The following is a 19,741-nucleotide window of genomic DNA, read 5'->3' on the forward strand; positions in this document are numbered from 1 at the left end:
CCCAGCACCCCTACTTCCCTCGGCACTGACAGCCAGTGTTGTTTTTGACAGCAAATTTAGATTTAGTTTTAGTCTTTTGAATAAAATGTCTTTTAGTTTTAGTCATAATTTAGTCACCTGAAAAGTATTAGTTTTAGTCTAATTTTAGTCGACTAAATATCATACGATTTTAGTTGACTAAATCTACAGTTGATTTAGTCAACTGAAATAAATTTTGACAGGCCTTGTTGGCATCGTAATGACTGATTTTACACTTGGTTGCGTGCTGAAAATAGCCGATCTACAAGCTCACAACGCGTCGCCTGAGAGCAACCAAACATAAAATGACTCTCTTCTCCTCTAGTCCCTCCCCATCATTTTAGTCTAGTTTTTATTTTGTTGACGAAATTGTCATTATATTTAGTCTTAGTTTTAGTCATCACAGCTTAGTTTTTATTTCGTTTTTATTTAGTTTTTGTCAGTGAAAAAAACGCAGTCGACAAAAAATGTTCGTCATAGTTTTAGTTACGAAATCAACACTGCCGACAGCGAGGAAATGTTGGCTCTGTTTTCCACAAACACATTTTGAAGAGGTGGGTCTTTACAGTGTCTGTCGGCCTCTTTGCTCTGACTCGTGGGAAGTGTGAAGGTGTACTTGTTCAGATGACACGCAGGACTTCTTGTCAACGAGAGGCACGTGTTAACGGAGGACACGGTGACATCATGTCACGGACCAATCAGGCCCTTCTGTGGTGACAAGTGGCTGTGATTGTGGTGTCTCTGGCACCGAGTGCCTCTGCACCCTGACTGGGACTCTAAACCACTGAGGAGCAGTTCAAGGGTCTGTCCTACGTTGTAAGAGCTTTCATTCTATGGCGGCGTGTGTGTGTGTGTGTGTGTGTGTGTGTGTGTGTGTGTGTGTGTGTGTGTGTGTGCGCGCCTGGACAAGCATATCGTCACTGTCGGTCAGAAACCTCGTATCTCCAAGTTTCAATTTTTTTTTCGTAAAGTAAAACCCTGCTTCATCATACAAGACTGTCGCTCAAAGCTAGTGAAAATAGCAGATCTACAAGCACACAACGCCTCGCACCACGAGGCGTTGTGTGCTTGTAGATCGGCTATTTTCACTAGTTTAGATCCCTTTTAAAATGTAAATATATAAAGACAAGTCATACAGAGTAAACTCCCAGTGTTTGCATGTGATATGTATGTTCTCTGTACGTGTGTGTGTGTGTGTGTGTGTGTGTGTGTGTGTATGTGTGCGTGCGTGTGCGTGCGTGCGTGCGTGCGTGCGTGTGTGTGCAATCTGTGCATGTGTGTATGCGTGTGCACGCTTGCGGAGGCTTATCCATGTCTCATCCCTCATTCATTCCTCCTCTGACCCTTTTAAACAACACTCCATCCATCTCTCCCTCTCTCCTCTCCTCGCTCTCTCCATCAATCTGCTCCTCCACCGTTTTAGTCCCTCCATCCATCCATCTCTCTCTCTCCCTCTGTCTGTCTCTCCCTCCCTCTTTCTCTCTCTCTCTGTAAGACACGTGCACACATAGACATCAAAGGGGGCTTGAACCCCTGCCCTTTTATCCGTCTGTAAAAAGTGCCCTCACCAGACCATGAAATGGTTTTTACTATGGTGAAAGAATTGCAAATGCCCCCTCTTTCCATGCCATACCTGAAGGCAGCATTCAAGCCTTGTCCTAAACTCTCCTGAACTTGAATGCAGCAGCGTCTTATGTTGAAAGAATTGCCCTCTCTGTGTAGAAATCCATGCCGTTACGCCACATCTCCAGTGTTGACTTGATTATGCTTATAGTTCAGTGTGGTATCAAGTACTGAAAATAGCCGACCTCCAAGCTCACAACGTGTCGCACTGCGATGCGTTGTGAGCTTGGAGGTCTGCTATTTTCGATATTTTCACCAAAAGGCCCTTTTAGAAATTTCAGCCCCTGCCTCTCTAACATTCTATGCACGTCCCTGCTCTCTGTCTGTCTGTCTGACTTTCTCTCTCTCCCTCTGCCCTCTCTCTGTCTGTCTATGTCCGTTTGTCTGTCTGTCTCTCCCCCTCTCTCTATGTTTGTCTCTGTCTCTCTCCCTTGAGGAAGGGATGGAGAGACATGTACAGAGAGAGAGAGAGAGAGAGAGAGAGAGAGAGAGAGAGAGAGAGAGAGAGAGAGAGAGAGATGGTCTTGTCTTTTCCAACCTTCTTCTTATTCCATCAAACATACATCTGGCCTCAGAACTTAACCATAACACATCCATCACACACACACACACACACACACACACACACACACACACACACACACACACACACACACACACACACACACACGCACACACACACTAGGGATGGGACGATATGAAAATTTCATATCACGATTATTTTGACAAAAGAAATTGCGATTTATGATATTATCACGATAATCAAAATCCATTATCCTGGGCGGAACATTTGCCCAAAAATAGCAGATCTACAAGCTCACAACGCATCACAGCGTGACGCGTTGTGAGCTTGTAGATCGGCTTGTAGATCGGCTATAGACATCTGATAGAGAGTGAAACAAAGACTGTATCAAGTACGTATATTATAAGTACCTTTTACTAATTATAGAGGGTTTAAGTGGTACTGGATATGCAGCTCTGGCAAATAAAAGGTGAATTGATCCCAGTGCAAGACGGAGGACGATATCACGATAAATTAAATCTCCACGATATGATTATCGTGAGTGTTTTTTATCACGATAAACGATAATACCGCGTATCGTCCCATCCCTAACACACACACACACACATGCACGCACACACACACGCACACGCACACGCACACGCACACTCACACAAAGCAGTTTCTTGTACACCTCACTAAACATTAGCAGATGAATAAGACATGAGCAAAAATCATCCACATTGTGTTAAAATTTAAATTAAAATTAAAAATGAAAAAGGTCATGTAAACATTCAGGTTCGGAAAAATCCAATTTCTGGTGCGTTGTGTCGTTGTCCGTATCGCTGCTGCAGAAACCTCACAGCTCCACGTTTAAACCCACCTGACAGCAACAATATCACCACATTAATGGAAACTAATGAGATTTAATTCCATGGAAACTAAAGGGAATTTAGTAAAATTTTAAATGCACCATACAATCAATAAATTATGATTACGATGTGATGCCTTGTGAGCTAGCACTGTAAATCAGTTTGTTTTGTTGCTATTTTTTTTTTTTTACACCTTTGTCAGTATAAAAGCAGTAGTGGTCAATCAGACGAATCAATTTAGTCGATTAAAGAAAACATCTATTTTGATTTGACAGTTTGTTGATATATGTATAGTTTTAATAACTTATAGCAGCCCTGCCCCGGCACCAAATACTGAATGGGAGACGATTTATGCTCCATCCCGCAATGGTGGTGCGCGTAGAGAACCGACGAGAACAGAGCAAACCTCCAAGCTCACATCGTAAGTTTGTTTGTTAGCTGTTCTCGGCGTGCAATGCCGTTAGAGATGCTCTGATACCAATCACCGATCAATTGGAATCAGTATCTGCCGATACCGATATTCCCGATCACAGCGTCAAATCCATAAATTCTTCTATTTATTGTGTTACTGTAGCAGCATTTATATATTCAATGATTTTTCTTACAAAGCATCGACATTGTATATTAACTCTCCTACTGCCAGATTATTTATTTATTTATTGGGTCTGGTGCCATCAAAAAGCGGCTTACCTTTGCGACGTTATAGTAGATAGACAGACATTTATTTATTTATTATTTTTATTTTTTTTTGATTGTGCAATAGTGCACTTTGGTCTGCCAGGCAGCAGAGGGCGGCGTCATGCGAGAATGAATGTGAATTTGCCTGTTATGTGTTGCCGTACATTCAGACCAGTCACTGGCCACAGAGCCTTACAGCCAGAGGAAATCAACAAGGAAGTGAATTGGTCTCCGTTGATGTTAACGCATAATGGATTTTTTACACCATCACCGCGGAAAATGTGTTTACAGTACACGGCGGTGCGACCCCTCATCAGCTTCAACAAGGTAAACGAACGAACGAACGAACGCGAACGAGCGCCGTATTGGCGCGGAGGTCTCTTGAGAATTGGGGCGAACAGGAACGTCCAAAGCAGTATAAGAGTTAAATATAAACATTAGGAGATTGCAGGCTGAGGTCCTTTAGTATCCAATTCAACTTGTAGGAGTTGAAGCTGAGGTTACATTCAGTCCCACAGATAAATATTGTGAAAATAGCTGATCTAGCTTGTAGATCGGCAAAGCCGATAGAGGCAAAGCCGATACTGATCAAAGCTGATTTATCGGCCGATACCGATCACTCACCGATCAATTGGCACATCTCTAAATGCCGTTGTGGGGTGAAGTACAGTATATATTTAAAAACCAAAAAGACAGCCTAGGTTTGGGGATCTGTTGGGAACTGAATGATTCCATGAAACAGGCACGACGTGCAGTCTCAATGTTGGTAAACAAGAAACCCGTCCTGCTGGCGTGGCCACTGTGTGTGAGCACCATGTAGGCTCTTTGATTTGACTCCACAATGTCCACAGCGTGTGGAGAGGGAAAGGGAAAGTGTCGTTCTTGCTTTTGTTACATTTAGGGGAAAAAACAAACCTTAGAAACACGTAAAAGACACGAAAAAAAACCTGCCAAAACCCAGAAGATTTCTCTCGCTCGCGCGGCGGGCACGCGCAATTCAAACCCAGCCCCCCTTCAGTAAATGACTTCCCCACACACGCGCGCACACACACTCTCACTCATTGGCTTGTGCTCAAAATTGTTGAGTTGCAGACGCTTTATGGGGCTGAGCATGTGGTTAATAGAGCACAGAGACCAAATGGAGAGACGGCCAGAGAGAGACAGACAGACAATCAGACAGACAGACAGACAGACAGACAGACAGACAGACAGACAGACAGACAGACAGACAGACAGACAGACAGACAGACAGACAGACAGCTAGGTTACCATGGTTATCAGACAGACAGACAGACAGACAGACAGACAGACAGACAGACAGCTAGGTTACCATGGTTATCAGACAGACAGACAGACAGACAGACAGACAGACAGACAGACAGACAGACAGACAGACAGACAGACAGACAGACAGACAGACAGACAGACAGACAGCTAGGTTACCATGGTTATCAGACAGACAGACAGACAGACAGACAGACAGACAGACAGACAGACAGACAGACAGACAGACAGACAGACAGACAGACAGACAGACAGACAGACAGACAGACAGCTAGGTTACCATGGTTATCAGACAGACAGACAGACAGACAGACAGACAGACAGACAGACAGACAGACAGACAGACAGACAGACAGACAGACAGACAGACAGACAGACAGACAGACAGACAGCTAGGTTACCATGGTTATCAGACAGACAGACAGACAGACAGACAGACAGACAGACAGACAGACAGACAGACAGACAGACAGACAGACAGACAGACAGACAGACAGACAGACAGACAGACAGACAGGTTACCATGGTTATCAGAGCATAAAGAGGAGAGGGGAACGAACCCCACCAGGTGCCTCGGCATGTGTCGCCCTTTGGGTCGCGCACGTGCACGTGTGTGTGTGTGTGTGTGTGTGTGTGTGTGTGTGTGTGTGTGTGTGTGTGTTCGTGTGTGTGTGTGTGTGTGTGTGTGTGTGTGTGTGTGAGTGAGTGAGTGAGTGAGTGTGTGTGTGTGTGTGTGTGTGTGTGTGTGTGTGTGTGTGTGTGTGTGTGTGTGTGTGTGTGTGTGTGTGTGTGTGTGTGTGTGTGTGTGTGTGTGTGTGTGTGTGTGTGTGCGTGCTGCCCTAGGCAGCCTGTCACAGTGTCGTTGTCTTTCAGTCTATGTGAAATCTGAACCATGGCTTTACTAACTCGGCTGCTATGCAGTATGCACTGCTTTTATCTAGTTTTTTCTTTTACAAACATCAAAGGCAACCAAAACTACTTTATCTGTATCTGTGTTAAATGTAACAGTGCACACTCTCACACACACACACACACACGCACACACACACATTCTTTCTCTGCTGTTTCCAGTGCTTCATTGGAGCTACAGTAGAGCTTATCATTAATGATGGATGCGTCCAAATGTGGGCCTTTAGTTTGAACTTTGAATGCGTCAGATGTGCAAATGCTGTGGTTAGTGTATGTGTTTTGTATTCAGAATATTAAATCCAAATAGTAGACCATCTAGACATCATCTGGAGGAGTAGAAATGTAAGCATACCGTTGCCGTCAGGCACAAAACTTGTCTTGTTTATATATATTTTATTATTTTTAAATTGGCTTATTGGAGCCTAGTATGACTCAGACATAACCATAAACAAACCCGATATGTCCATAACCCATATACAGTATAGGCATAAATATGGAGATCAGATCAGGTTGTCCAAAGCCACAGGTCCAACCGCTATGCCCATATATGGTCATGTGCAAATATAGGACCGATTGACTTCAAACTTGCAATCGTCCAGAACTGCTCATCCCACCGATGTGTCCACACATGGGCATGCCAATATATGGGCATATACTGATGACATCAGGGATCTCTTGGCAAAGTCTTGCCATCAATGTGTACATGGACGGACACATTGATGATGACCCCTGGTCAAAAGTACATTTCTCCTTGATTTGAGAATTCTCCAATTTATCGCTGTAAAATGTACCAATAGTTTACCAGTAAAATGTTATGTTTACCAGTGATAGAATTTGACCTTCTCACATGGTTTCCATAGCAGTGGTGAACTGACCTACTGAGGTAATATTAGTTTGGTGAACAGTCAAAGTTCATAGAAAGTATGTGTGGAGTTGTGTAGGTTCTTATGAAGTGAGATGAGATTTCTCCAGTTTGGCAAAGTAAAATATTACTATTATGTTTACCAGTGATAGAAAAAGTAACTTCTCTCCTAACCCAGACCCACCCGTTGTGTCCCTATGATATTGTCGCTGTCTAGTCTATGTCTGTGTTCAAATAGGCTAAATAAACTCACAGTATTTATTGTGATCATATTGTATGTGTAAAAAGGGAATCAGATCTTACAAATTTAAAATGTATGAAACAATTTAATGAAATATAAAAATTATCACCGGTACATAAATATTTTGTAAGAAAAAAGGGGAAATAAAAACCCAAACATCCTTATTTAAATGAAAAGATTCATACATGGTCCAGCCATATACTAGATTCTGACATGGTCTTTCTTTCCGTTTGGAGTAAGAACAAGGCATCCTCATTTTGTGAACCGAAGACAAGAAGATGAAATGTCGTTAGATTAAATTGATGTTGATTATATTCCATTGCCACACTGCGGCTGGTGGAAATTGCTTTCAGAGCGGCGTGATGGAATGAAATAGCACACTGCGTCGTCCACGGACATGTACTGTATGAAGCAGGAATGCAGACATCAAATAATAATAACACATTCTGAAATGGACAGACATCTGCGCTCTTGGATGTTGCACAGACAGCAAATGGGGGGTGGGGGTGGGGGGGGGTCGAAGAGCTGGTCGTTTTAAACCACAGCAAATAATTCATAGAGACACTGAATCTGTAACACAGAAACACAGTGAGGAATATGGGTGTAGTTGAAGCTGTGGTACCATGGCAAATTAAGATACTGTACAGCAGTGGTTCTCAACCTGTGGGTTCGGGACCCCCAGGGGTTCACAACGCCTCGCGTCGCGAGGCGTTGTGAACCAATGCTGTACAGCATACAATAGTGCCCTGATAGCTGTGGCGTAAAGTAACTAAGTGCGTTTACTTAAGTACTGTACTTAAAGGAGTAGTTCACCACTTTTCAACCTGTCTTCATATAATAGGTCCTCACTAATGTTCATAATAAAATAGCACCATTTTTTTCTATTCAGTCTGGGTCTCATAGGAGAACTGTCAAATCCTTCCTACCGGTGACATCATCGTTTGACAAAAAAAATTAAATAATATCTTTGAAAAAAAAAAAGATTTTTATTATTACGAGAACAATGGCTTCCACTTTAACATTGCAACTTTTTCAGGAATAGAAAGCCTGCAGTTTCTATTAGCTTGCATTTCCCATTGATGATGTCACCGGTAGGAAGGATTTGACCCACCCACAGCTCTCCTATGAGACCCAAACTGAGTAGAAAAAAATTGTGATATTTTATCATGAACATTAGTGAGGACCTATTATATGAAGATAGGTTGAAAAGTGGTGGAGTGCCCCTTCAATTTGGAGGTATTGTACTTTATTCCGGACTTTTACTTGTAACATAATACTTCTACATTGCAGTGGTAAAGAATATGAGTACTTTTTCCACCACTGGCATACAATAGACAGAGAGTTCTCTGATAACTGTGCTAATGCTGTATATTTATCAAACTAGAAGCTCGGCCGCCCGAGCATCTAGTCGGCGACCTGGCCAACTCGGGAACGTGGTAAATAGGGAATGAATTCCCTTTGTGTGTGTGTGTGTGTGTGTGCGCGCACGTGTGTGTCCAGATGAGTCCAGCTGTTTGGAAAGATGTCAACACTGATGAACTGTGAAGAACATCTGAGACTTGAACACACACACACACACACACACACACACACACACTCACACACTCACACACTCACACACTCACACACTCACGCACTCACACACTCACGCACTCACGCACGCAAACCCACTCTCCACTCTCTCATGAGAAATATTAATCTTCTGTTTACTTTTCTCACTCTGTTTGTCTGACTTTCAATCTCCTACGATCTCCATTGCACTCTCTCTCTCTCTCTCTCTCTCTCTCTCTCTCTCTCTCTCTTCCTCTCTCAATGCCTGTGTGTAGAGTCATTGCTGTCTGTCTATGTGTGTGTGATAGTACGAGGGATGGGACCATATGAAAATGTCATATCACGAAATCACTACGATATTATCGGGATAACCAAAATCCATTATCCGAGTGCGGAACATTTGCCAAAAAATAGCCGATCTACAAGCTCACAACGTGTCGAAGCTTGTAGATCGGCTATTTTTTTGACAAAGACATTGATTGAAAAAAAGACTGTATCGAGTACGTATATTATAAGTACCTTTTACCAATTCTAGAGGGTTTAAGTGTTACCAGATATGCAGCTCAGCAAATGAGGTGAAGAGGTGAATTGATCCCAGTGCATGCATCGCAGAGGACGATATCGCGATAAATTAAATCTCCACGATACGGTTATCGTGAGTGTTTTATTTAACGATAAACGATAATATTGCTTATCGTCCCATCCCTAGAGAGTGCGTGCGTGCTTCTGTGTGTGTGTTCCTGTCTGTGGCTGTGCTGTATACGTGTGCATCAGTTTAATGTGTGTTTGCGCTGCAGTTATGTCTGATGTGTGTTTGTGTCCTGTTTAATGAATGAATGCCTTCATGTATTTGTATTTCTGAGTGTGTTTGTGCTTTGTGCCAGACAGGAAATGTGAACCGTGTGTGTGTGTGTGTGTGTGTGTGTGTGTGTGTGTGTGTGTGTGTGTGTGTGTGTGTGTGTGTGTGTGTGTGTGTGTGTGTGTGTGTGTGTGTGTGTGTGTGTGTGTGTGTGTGTGTGTGTGTTGGGGGGCCTTCGTGGAGCTTTGGAGGGGGAAAAGAGCAGACTAAGTACAGTGAAAAGTCAAGTTTATTAGGTAGTGAGAAATTCGAGTGGTTAAATATCTGAAAACCCACATTAACATGAATCCAAAATACACTGATGGTTGTGCCGTCAAACGATGAAACTATTTGGAATCTATGAACAGGTTGTGGGGGTCCCTGCTTCATCTCTCTCTCTCGACTAAGGTGTCCTTGGCCTGAAAACGTTGAAGACCCCTGATTTAAATCAAAGTTTTCTGTCTTTTCCTTCTACTTGATCATTCCTTCTGTTTCCTGCTGCCTTTGACTATTTCCTGTCTGCGAGGTGAAAGGTGTCCCTTATCTATCTTAGGGTGAGAGGTGTTTCCTATGGGGGGGGTAGCAGTTTCCTGTCTATATTAGGGTGAAAAACCTGTCTGTTTTGTGTATCCTTTCATGTCTGTTTCACTTTCTCTGAATTCAAAGCTGAAAGACCTTTCCATTTGCCACTGCTTTTCACTGAGGTTGTTCATCCTGCATTTTTATTGTATTTTAGGAACTCCTTAGTCCTTAACTCATTGAAAAGAGCGCTTTTCACGTACCTTTGAAAATCGTGCACGGGAGCATTCAAAAGACAAAAGAGTGTACATTTGTACCCTCTCAGAGTTATGGGGTTCATTGAAATTAAAACGTTTGAGAACCACTATGCCAGTGGCTCTCAAAGTGGATTTCAGGGACTCTCTAGGTTCCTTTATCGGGGTCCAAATTGACCCTTACAAGTCTGTAAGTTTGACAGTGTACAAATGGAATGAAATTGACCCGTCAGGGTCCATTTGGTTGCGCTTGTACACTGTCGAAGTTAAGGGGAGGCCTTCAAATGTCAAAGTTTGAGAACGATATAATATGATATGATACAATACTTTATTGTCAGTTCACACTGAAATTTGTCTTGTGACACAGCAGCCATGTATGCAAAACATATACCGGTAGCCTACACACATTTAACACAAAGGAACAAAAAACAGGATTACATACATAAGGATAATAAAGACAGCAATCTCCATCGCCTAGCCTACCTCTGGCCAAACTCCTGATTAAGCCTTATGGACAAAGTCGACTGATGGACAAAGGACCTTTTTTTGTCTGACCTTATTGTATGCTGGAACACTGTATCTCCTTCCTGAAGGCAGCAGCCTATATTCTCTATGCAACACATGGCTATTGTTAGAGGTAATATTTCTTGCCAACCTTAGAATGCTGTTATCATACGTAGATGTATATAGCCTCTGAAGTGGTTGTCCAACTATCTTTGAACAAATGTTCAGTTGATTAAACCACTGCACTATGCTATACAGATAACCTTGCCTTAATGCCTAAAGACAGTCCTGGCCTTAAACATTTACCTCCACGGCAGAGATCATAAATGTCAGGCTTTCTGGGTATCCATTGATGTGTGTGTCCTTGTGTTTTCCAGGCCTGTTCCCTGCCGTGTTGAACCTGGCCACCATGGCAGACATCAGCGCCAACGCTACCTGTGGTTCCACGGGTCCAGAGATGTACTGCAAGCTGGTGGAACACGTGCCGGGTCAGCCTGCCAGGAACCAGCAGTGTCGCATCTGTAACCAACACAGTAACCGACCAATGAAACAAGGTGAGCCGAGTGCTTCAGAGTTTAGCACGTGTAGTATCTCCAGTCTTGTCGTGTTTGAGGTGCTAGAAGTTAATATAAGATCAAATCAGCATGGGGTCCCATCGGGAAGTTCTTCTCGCACACTCAGGGCCAAGGAATGCATTAAAAAGCCTTTATTTGACAACTAGGGCTATTACATATTAAAACAATAAAAAGCCAATAAAGCCGACCGGTTTCGACACAAAGAGTGTCTTCTTCAGGGCGTGGCTATAGGGGGATGGCACCGTAGGTGCATGTCCTCTTATACCTCCTTGTGGCCAAGGGAACCAATAACAGGTACATATACATCTCATCAGGATCAGTGTAAGCAATCTAACTCATATACATAGTAAGTATTGTGTATTTACATTCATATCGCCCACCTATACCAACAATATAGACATATATGACAAATTTCATAACTCATACTTTCAATATGTAAAAAACCAAATAAATCACCTTTACAGAAATGGTTTAAAATCAATTTCTTCATTTAGACCAGGGTATACCATGGCGTCAAAAGTGAATATCCAGTATGTTTCTCTCTGCAGTAACCTCTGTAATCTGTTGCCACCCCTTGGTGTTTGTTCAACTTGTTCAATACCCTCTACTTTGAGGAGGCTGTCATTGTGGACACTATGGAAAATGACGTGCCATAGGGTAATCTTCGTTATTTGTTCTAATGGCATATTTATGTTCAGCCACTCTGTCTTTTAACCTCCTCTTAGTCCGCCCTATATAGAAACAGCCACATGGGCATGTAAGGCGGTACACTATGTAGGTGGAATTGCAATTAATAAACTGTTTGTACTTGAAGTAACAGACCCTTTGGTAAGAAACCTGCGCTTAGTATGCGAGCACAATGCGCCGCAAAGCAAGCCGACGCTTCAAAACCAGGCATTAGTAAAGTTAGTTATTCAGCCTGAGTTACAGTAGGTGTAGTGGAGTAGATAAACCAGGCAGTCACTTAGGCCTTCTCATTAACTCATAATAGGAATTGTGCCGTGTGTCACTCACTGGATTACTGTTAAGGCAGGGTGTTACAGGTCGCTATATTGGAATCCGTAGGAGACGCGTGCGGAAGGAGCGCTTGTTTTCTATGATGACGATGGATTTTGGATTTGCTATTTTTGTAAAGTCGTGAAAATGTGTGCAAATCTTTGTATTTTTTAAGCGAACATTTGTAACTCAAATAGCCTTTTTGCTTCTGGGGGGTCCCTGGAACTAAATATTTTGAGATGGGGGTCCGTGGCCAAATACATATAATTTTGGGGGTCCTTCACATGAAAAAGTTTGAGGACCACTGACATAGAAACATAGGTTTTTCAAAAAGCCTTGGAACGATTTGAAATATTCAAAGACTTGCACAGATTTTCAAGATTTTTCTAAAAAAAAAGCAGATCTACAAGCTCGCAGCGTGGCACTCGGTGCCGCGCTGTAAGCTTGTATATCTGCTATTTTTCAATAGTTAAAGCACAAACTAATGCGTTCCCAGTCTAAATGGGTTAAACCCCCTCCCCATGAAGAACATTCATGGGGGGCCCGCAGTGAATCCTTGTACCCAGGGCCCAGAATTTGGTGCGACGCCCCTGTACCGGTACAAGTAGAAAGACGTGAGGTGAATTAGAGGATGTTTGACATGATGACTGGTCATATAACAACCTTTTATGGGTGCATTGGACAGCCGAGGTCTTGTTAATATGTGGCCAAGAACCAGACCGTCTATATAACGTGTCTCGTCTTCCCAGACATATCGCAACCTTTCCTCCGTTTGCCACTGCAAGATTAAAGAGCTCTGTTGATTACATCTCCCTCTGCAAGTGTTTGCATTGCTCCGGCAAGCCTGATAATCCTAGTGCAATCCTGTTGTGTGTGGCGCTGCATTATTTAATACAAATCTTGTATTGTGTGCATGTTTTAGATTATAATCTCTGAGATGATCCTGCAGCGTGACTGTGATGATTCTACCAGATTTCCAAGTTGTTTAGAGATTTTGAAAGTCCTGTAAAAGCTTCATTCGTGAGTGCGTGAATTTTGGACTGGTATAGAGGGTATGCGCGTGACATCACTGTTGCTGGAAGTTATATGGGAATGCCTACTGAGTGGCAAAAAGCTATACATCCAAACAGAAAAGTCCTTTCTGATTGTATTAAACAAAGTTAAACTCACCAACATTGCGGCTGTACTAAAAGCTTGAATTATCCTCTTTCTATCTGGAAAGTTTTTGTTTCATAAAAATCCACCATAGGCATGTTATGAGCTTCTTTCTGTCAAGACATTCTGTGCAGGGGATTATTTTTCCAAGTGTCAGAGTTTGGAAGCGCTCGTTTTCAACAACACAACATCCTGCTGCCTCCTGCATTATGTGCAATTTAGAAACAGCTGGTATGCAGGACCGTTGAGTGATTTGCAACTAGCACTTCCAAACTCCAATGCTCCATGCTGCTCAATGTTTTGCCACTCAGTCTAGATTAGGGGGGCGGGTCCCAGTGGACGTGCATACCCTCTATAGCAGCAGTTTACTGACTGGAGTGTTTCTGGAAAGTACAGTACTCCACCTGGGTTTTCACGCTCCGTTATGGGAAGCCATTTGGATACCTGTACTGGATGACTCTCCAGTTATTATCTCCTCCAGGACCAAGGCCAAGATCAGAGATATTTAACCCATTTAGAACGGGTACATATTATTGTGTATCATTATTTTATGCTTTGACTATTGAAAAATAGCAGATATACAAGCTCGCAGCGTGGCACCGAGTGCCGCGCTGCGAGCTTGTAGATCTGCTATTTTTGAAAAATCGTGAAAATTCGAATTTTGACCCGATTCTATAAGTGTCTTTTGAATCCTTCTAAGATTTTTTGAAAAACCCTATGTTTCTATGTCAGCAATCTGGCTAGCCATCGTCAAAGAAAAGGTCCTTTTCACTTAAATGAAGCTCAGTTAGTCTGTTCTTGAGAGACTACTATGTCAGTGGTTCTCAAACCTTTTCATGTGAAGGACCCACAAAATGATAAAGTATTTGGCCACGGACCCCCATCTCAAAATATCTAGTTCCAGCCTTCCAGGGACCACCCAGAAGCAAAATTTGAGTTACAAACGTTTGCTTTGAAAATACATTATATTCAAAGATCTTGCACACATTTTCACGACTTTTTCAAAAATAGCAGATCTACAAGCTTGCAGCGCGGCACTCGGTGCCGCGCTGTGAGCTTGTATATCTGCTATTTTTCACTAGTTAAAGCATTCAATAATCCTAGGCCCCTGTCTGTCTCTCTGTCTGTCTGCCTCTGTGTGTGTGCACAGCATATTTCACAAGCCGCTGGACCGCTGAGCGCCAAACCATTCGTGCACACTGTCAGTAGGCCAAGGAAGACACGTCCAGCCCTAATCTTTCAAATAAAGAAAAAATAATAATCTTTGACCTCAGCAGAGTTCAGTTTCTACTGGATATTATTTTAGAGTTTTAGGGTGACTCAATTCATGTGTGTAAAGGTTCGCATGAATGTGTGTATACTGTATACCTCCGCCTGTTCATGTGTTTCTGTGTTTCTGTGTGTGTGTGTGTGTGTGTGTGTGTGTGTGTGTGTGTGTGTGTGTGTGTGTGTGTGTGTGTGTGTGTGTGTGTGTGTGTGTGTGTGTGTGTGTGAGCAGAGAAGCATCCTATTGACTATGCCATTGACGGGACTAATCGCTGGTGGCAGAGCCCCTCTATCGCCAACGGAATGGAGTACCACTATGTCACTGTTACCCTGGACCTTAAACAGGTACGTACGCACGCACGCACGCACGCACACACACACACACACACACACACACATACATACATAAAACATACATCTGTTAGTGTGTCAGCCTCTGTCTGCAGGGGCTTTGTCTTGTGTTTCTGCTTCTCCTTGGGTGTTGGAGGCAGAGTGTGTAGTCAAGTGGCCGTCCTGTCCTCTTCATGTCCGTCACTTTAACTTCATGGTTGGTGGCGACGACCTCACTACCGTTTCTTGATAAAAAACATTTTATTTTTTTCTTCCTGTGACCCCACTTTGGGATGTGACCAGTGCTTTGTTCTTTGTTATTCTTACCTATCACGTTGTTATACGGAGTATGCTGTGAAGATTTTTTTTTTTTGTTTTTTAAGCGTATGCCCTTGTGAACCTTTCAAAGTAGTGTATCTGATAGGCATTATGCACTGGTGTATGCGCTGGCCACACGAGTAACCGTGGATCATAGATTATAGTTTGCCCTCAAAAAAAGTCTAGAACACACCACTGGATGTGACCCATAGTTTGAGAACCCCTGCTACAGAGTGTTTGTTCAGTACTAGCCCCTTTTCGACTGCAGCTTTAGCACCATACCACACCACACTACACCACACCACACCACACCACATCAAAATATCTACCTTTTCCATTACACAAAAGTACCCCTATCGGTAAGAAACAAATTGACCCTTTTAACTGTGATTATAATACAATATAAATTAGTATTACAACTATCCTAATTATAATACACTATAATGGATTATAACTGTGATTATAATACACATTAAAGTATTAATGTATTACTATGATAATTATAATACACTATAATAGATTATAATAGTGGTTATAACACAATAGAATCTATTGTCATGTATTACAACTATATCCTGGTGGTCTAAATGAAAATTAAGTGAGTGATCAGTCATTATGAAGTGTTTGGCCCTGTTTGGCCCAGCTCAGACCTACTCTAGAGTGGATACTTTTTAATACCCTGTTTAGTACCACCTTCACACCACTCTACCCAGGTCCTTGTAGTGGAAAACCAGGCACAAGTGGGCGGTGTGGTGTAGAGTGGTGTGGTGCGGTGCGGTGCTGGGCCTGGGGAAAATGGGCTAACAGGAGTCTCCCTTTCTCTCTCCAGCTCTTTGGCAAACAGAAAACACATTTTGATCAGGAGAAAGACCCCTGTTCCTGAAAAAACACACTATAGCAACAATTACTATTAGAACATAGTGCTTTAAGATAAGATAAGATAAGAGATAAGATGTTTATTTGTCACTGTATGAGAACATACAACAAAATGTTGTTTAGTACACACATAACACTGACAGCATCAAACAGACTATAGCAACAATTACTATTAGAACATAGTGCTTTAACTTATATATATTTTTTTGTTTTCACCTGAAAAAAATCACTTACCTTAAAGTAAATCACCAAGTGATATATTAAATGTGCTATAATAATCCACCCACCTATGGTGGATGTCATCAGTGCCATCTGCACACCTTGTGTGTAGGTGTCACACAAGAGAAACAGATTGGACTGTAAAATGTATTCATGAATCTTGGTGGTGTACATTAATCTATCAATGTACTTTATAGTCATTAATGTTTGCATCTATCTATCTTTCTATATTATCAAGGCAAAATGCTTCAGTTTACAAATTATGTTGTGTGTAGGCCCTATACCTACACTTCACTTACCCTACCTACCTTTAATTCAGCGATTCTCAACATGGGACCCAATGGTGTTCCACGTGGGTATTGCAAGTGGGCCCCCAAATAATTGCCAAACACAATAATTTTTATGTTAATATAAATTAACGAGTCCTGTGCCCGGGGGGTGTGCACAGGGGTGTGCACAGTATCTGAGGGATTGAACGTACTGTATGAATCTCAGAAGTAATGTCGGAGTGACCGTTGGGCAGATCTTCATGCCCATATATGGTGTCCCATGTTGGAGTGACCGTTGGGCAGATCTTTATGCCCATATATGGTGTCCCATGTTGGAGTGCCCGTTGGGCAGATCTTTATGCCCATATATGGTGTTCCATGTTGGAGTGCCCGTTGGGCAGATCTTTATGCCCATACATGGTGTTCCGTGTCCAGGCCAGTCTGTGGTGTCAGTACTATGACGTCAGTGTGACGTGATGTTAGCATGCAGACAGATGGTTACCATGGCGGCGAAACTGTGTAGTATCAGTGATGTCAGCATGCAGATGGTCAGACGGACAGACATTCGCTAAATGAATAGTTAGATGTAGGAAAACAAAAGTGACGTGATATTCTTTCTTTAAAACCGTTACCACTTAACAAGTGGTCAGATGTGAGGGCCGCGCACACTTGATATTTTCAAGTGGGTCCTCATCCAGAAAAGGGTTGACAACCACTGCTTTAATGAACAGCGTCTTCCGTCAAGTTTACTTTCGGGGCGTGATTGAATTGATAATTACAATGTGACGCTGAAAGGGAACAGTGAAACGTCCTGCACTCATTAAAGGACATTAGCCGCTTAATTGCTTCCATTATGTTGAAGACAACTGGATCCAGAATGGAGTGAAAGAAAGAAATTCAATTAAACTTGAAGGGCTAACTCAGATACCTAACCGAACCACTTATTCATTTGTCATATGACAGTGGGCCAGGAATAGCAGCTCTACAAAGAGCTCACATAACATTCAGTGTGTTGACTGTGTCACGGATGTGATGCCATATTTTCGACATATCGCTGTCTAACTCTGGAGCATAAAATATATATTTCCCCGTTTGTTTTCTTTGTTTCATCAGTTCCAATTTCATTTATTTTTTTAGGGTTAGGGTTTAGGCAACTTTTAAAATTATTTTTATACATATTTTTACAACTTGTCTACAGAAAGAAAGAAAAGTATGGATCAAGAAGCATATAACAGCTTAACACCTTCTAAGCCAAGGGGGGCCCCTTAATGTTAAAACCGTACTATATCGCACATCCCCCCAGGGACTCTCAGCCACGTCGTACATTCCCGGACTTTGTCTTTAAAACCGGAATAAAAGCTTTTGATCCGAAAATCGGCGATCGTCTAACCTTCCCTAGTCACCACTCGTGCACTGATAGCTCATGCAGACCGTGCATGAAGCAGAGGTGACGTCAGCGCCTCTCCTTCACCAAGGCTACTCCCAGCCCATACGTTTGCTGTCTGCACACTCGAGCTCCTACAGCAGCCATGCTTGGGGCTATGCTAGCGAAACTTTTCAGTTCTGTTCTTCAGTCACACATGGACTATTTGCGGGGACATTTACGTGAAAGGATCGCGCACGCGAAACGCACGGGGACATCGACGATCGGCCAAAACCCCCATTCTATCCCAACGGAGATCGAGAAAATCATGGTGAGTTACTGGCCTGGGGGGAAAAAAAAAAGAAAAAACAGCGGCGCTGTTCAAGATGGAGGGGCTGCGGGGTCATGTTTATAAACATAATATTATGTCTCAGATCACAATACAATAATAGAAATTTCACGGCTAATCTACCAACCACCATTCTATTTCGGACTGCAACGTGTTAACAATAGCTTTTACTACCATTACCTACTGACAACATTGACATTTGTATAAGACACAATTTCACTTGTTTGTCCTGTATCATTTCTCACATGGCCCTCTTCTAGCGCCACCATGAGGCCGATTCTTGGAAAACACAGTTTTAGACACTGCTCCTACAAATTTAGCCCTAAAATCACGCAGCTTTGCACACACACTCCTTGGCTGCCAAACCACAACCTCCACCCCTCATTTCTCACATAGCCCTCTTCTAGCGCCACCATGAGGCCAATTCTTGCAAAATGCATTTTTGGACACTGCTCCTACAGATTTTGCCCGGAAATCACGCAAAGCGGTACACAGTATGTCTTGAATCATGTCATCAACATGGATCTGTCCCATTTAGTGCCACCATCAGGACGATTTTTACATGCGACCTGACGGTCGCTTATCTCCCGATTAGGGAGTCTTACTGGTTAAACTTAATTAACACTTGTTTTTGCAGTACTGTAATAAAATGTATAGAGATGTGTGAGATAAACAGAAAGAGAGTGCAGAGAACAGAGGAGTGAACAGAGCGATGGGCTGCTATAGTGTCAATCTTCCTTTCTTGCATCCATTCATCACACAGGATGTAATTATGCCGGTGGACAGGAAGTGTACCGGCGGCCATCTTGACATGTTAATGACTCCAGTGCCATCAATCACAGCTGTCAGCAGTGCCACTGACACTGAATAATACACACACACACACACACACACACACACACACACACACACACACACACACACACACACACACACACACACACACACACACACACACAGCCGTCCCACACACACCTGGTAGCACATGCACGCACGCACACACACACACGCATCACACTTGTTTCTGCACATGGTTGTTGAATACATTCCCTTGAACTTGGTGTACACACACACACATACACACACACACACACACACACACACACACACACACACACACACACACACCCCCACACACACACACACACACACACACACACACACACACACACACACACACACACACACACACACACACACACATGCACGCAGGCACACTGTGGTGTTTATATTAGTGCGTGGAACCAGTGTTGTAAAGTAACTACGTATATTTACTTAAGTACTGTACTTGAGTACGGTATCTGTACTTTACTTGAGTGTTTCCCATTTCCAATACTTTTACTTCTACTCCACTACATCTCGGATCCAAA

The 19,741-nt window shown here is 42.7% G+C and overlaps 1 protein-coding gene across 1 annotated transcript in view; it reads left to right on the top strand.

Moving 5' to 3' along the window:
• Positions 1-19,741, top strand: part of lama2 (laminin, alpha 2) — a gene marked incomplete at its 3' end in the record, with an annotated part of 414,125 nt that overhangs the window by 74,010 nt on the left and 320,374 nt on the right. The window contains 2 exon segments of the mRNA XM_080745043.1: positions 11,033-11,209; positions 14,880-14,992. Coding sequence (XP_080601169.1) covers positions 11,033-11,209; positions 14,880-14,992 — 290 coding nt within the window.

Source organism: Nannobrachium achirus, assembly GCF_963921795.1.
Source record: "Nannobrachium achirus genome assembly, chromosome: 16".
Classification (NCBI taxonomy): domain Eukaryota; kingdom Metazoa; phylum Chordata; class Actinopteri; order Myctophiformes; family Myctophidae; genus Nannobrachium; species Nannobrachium achirus.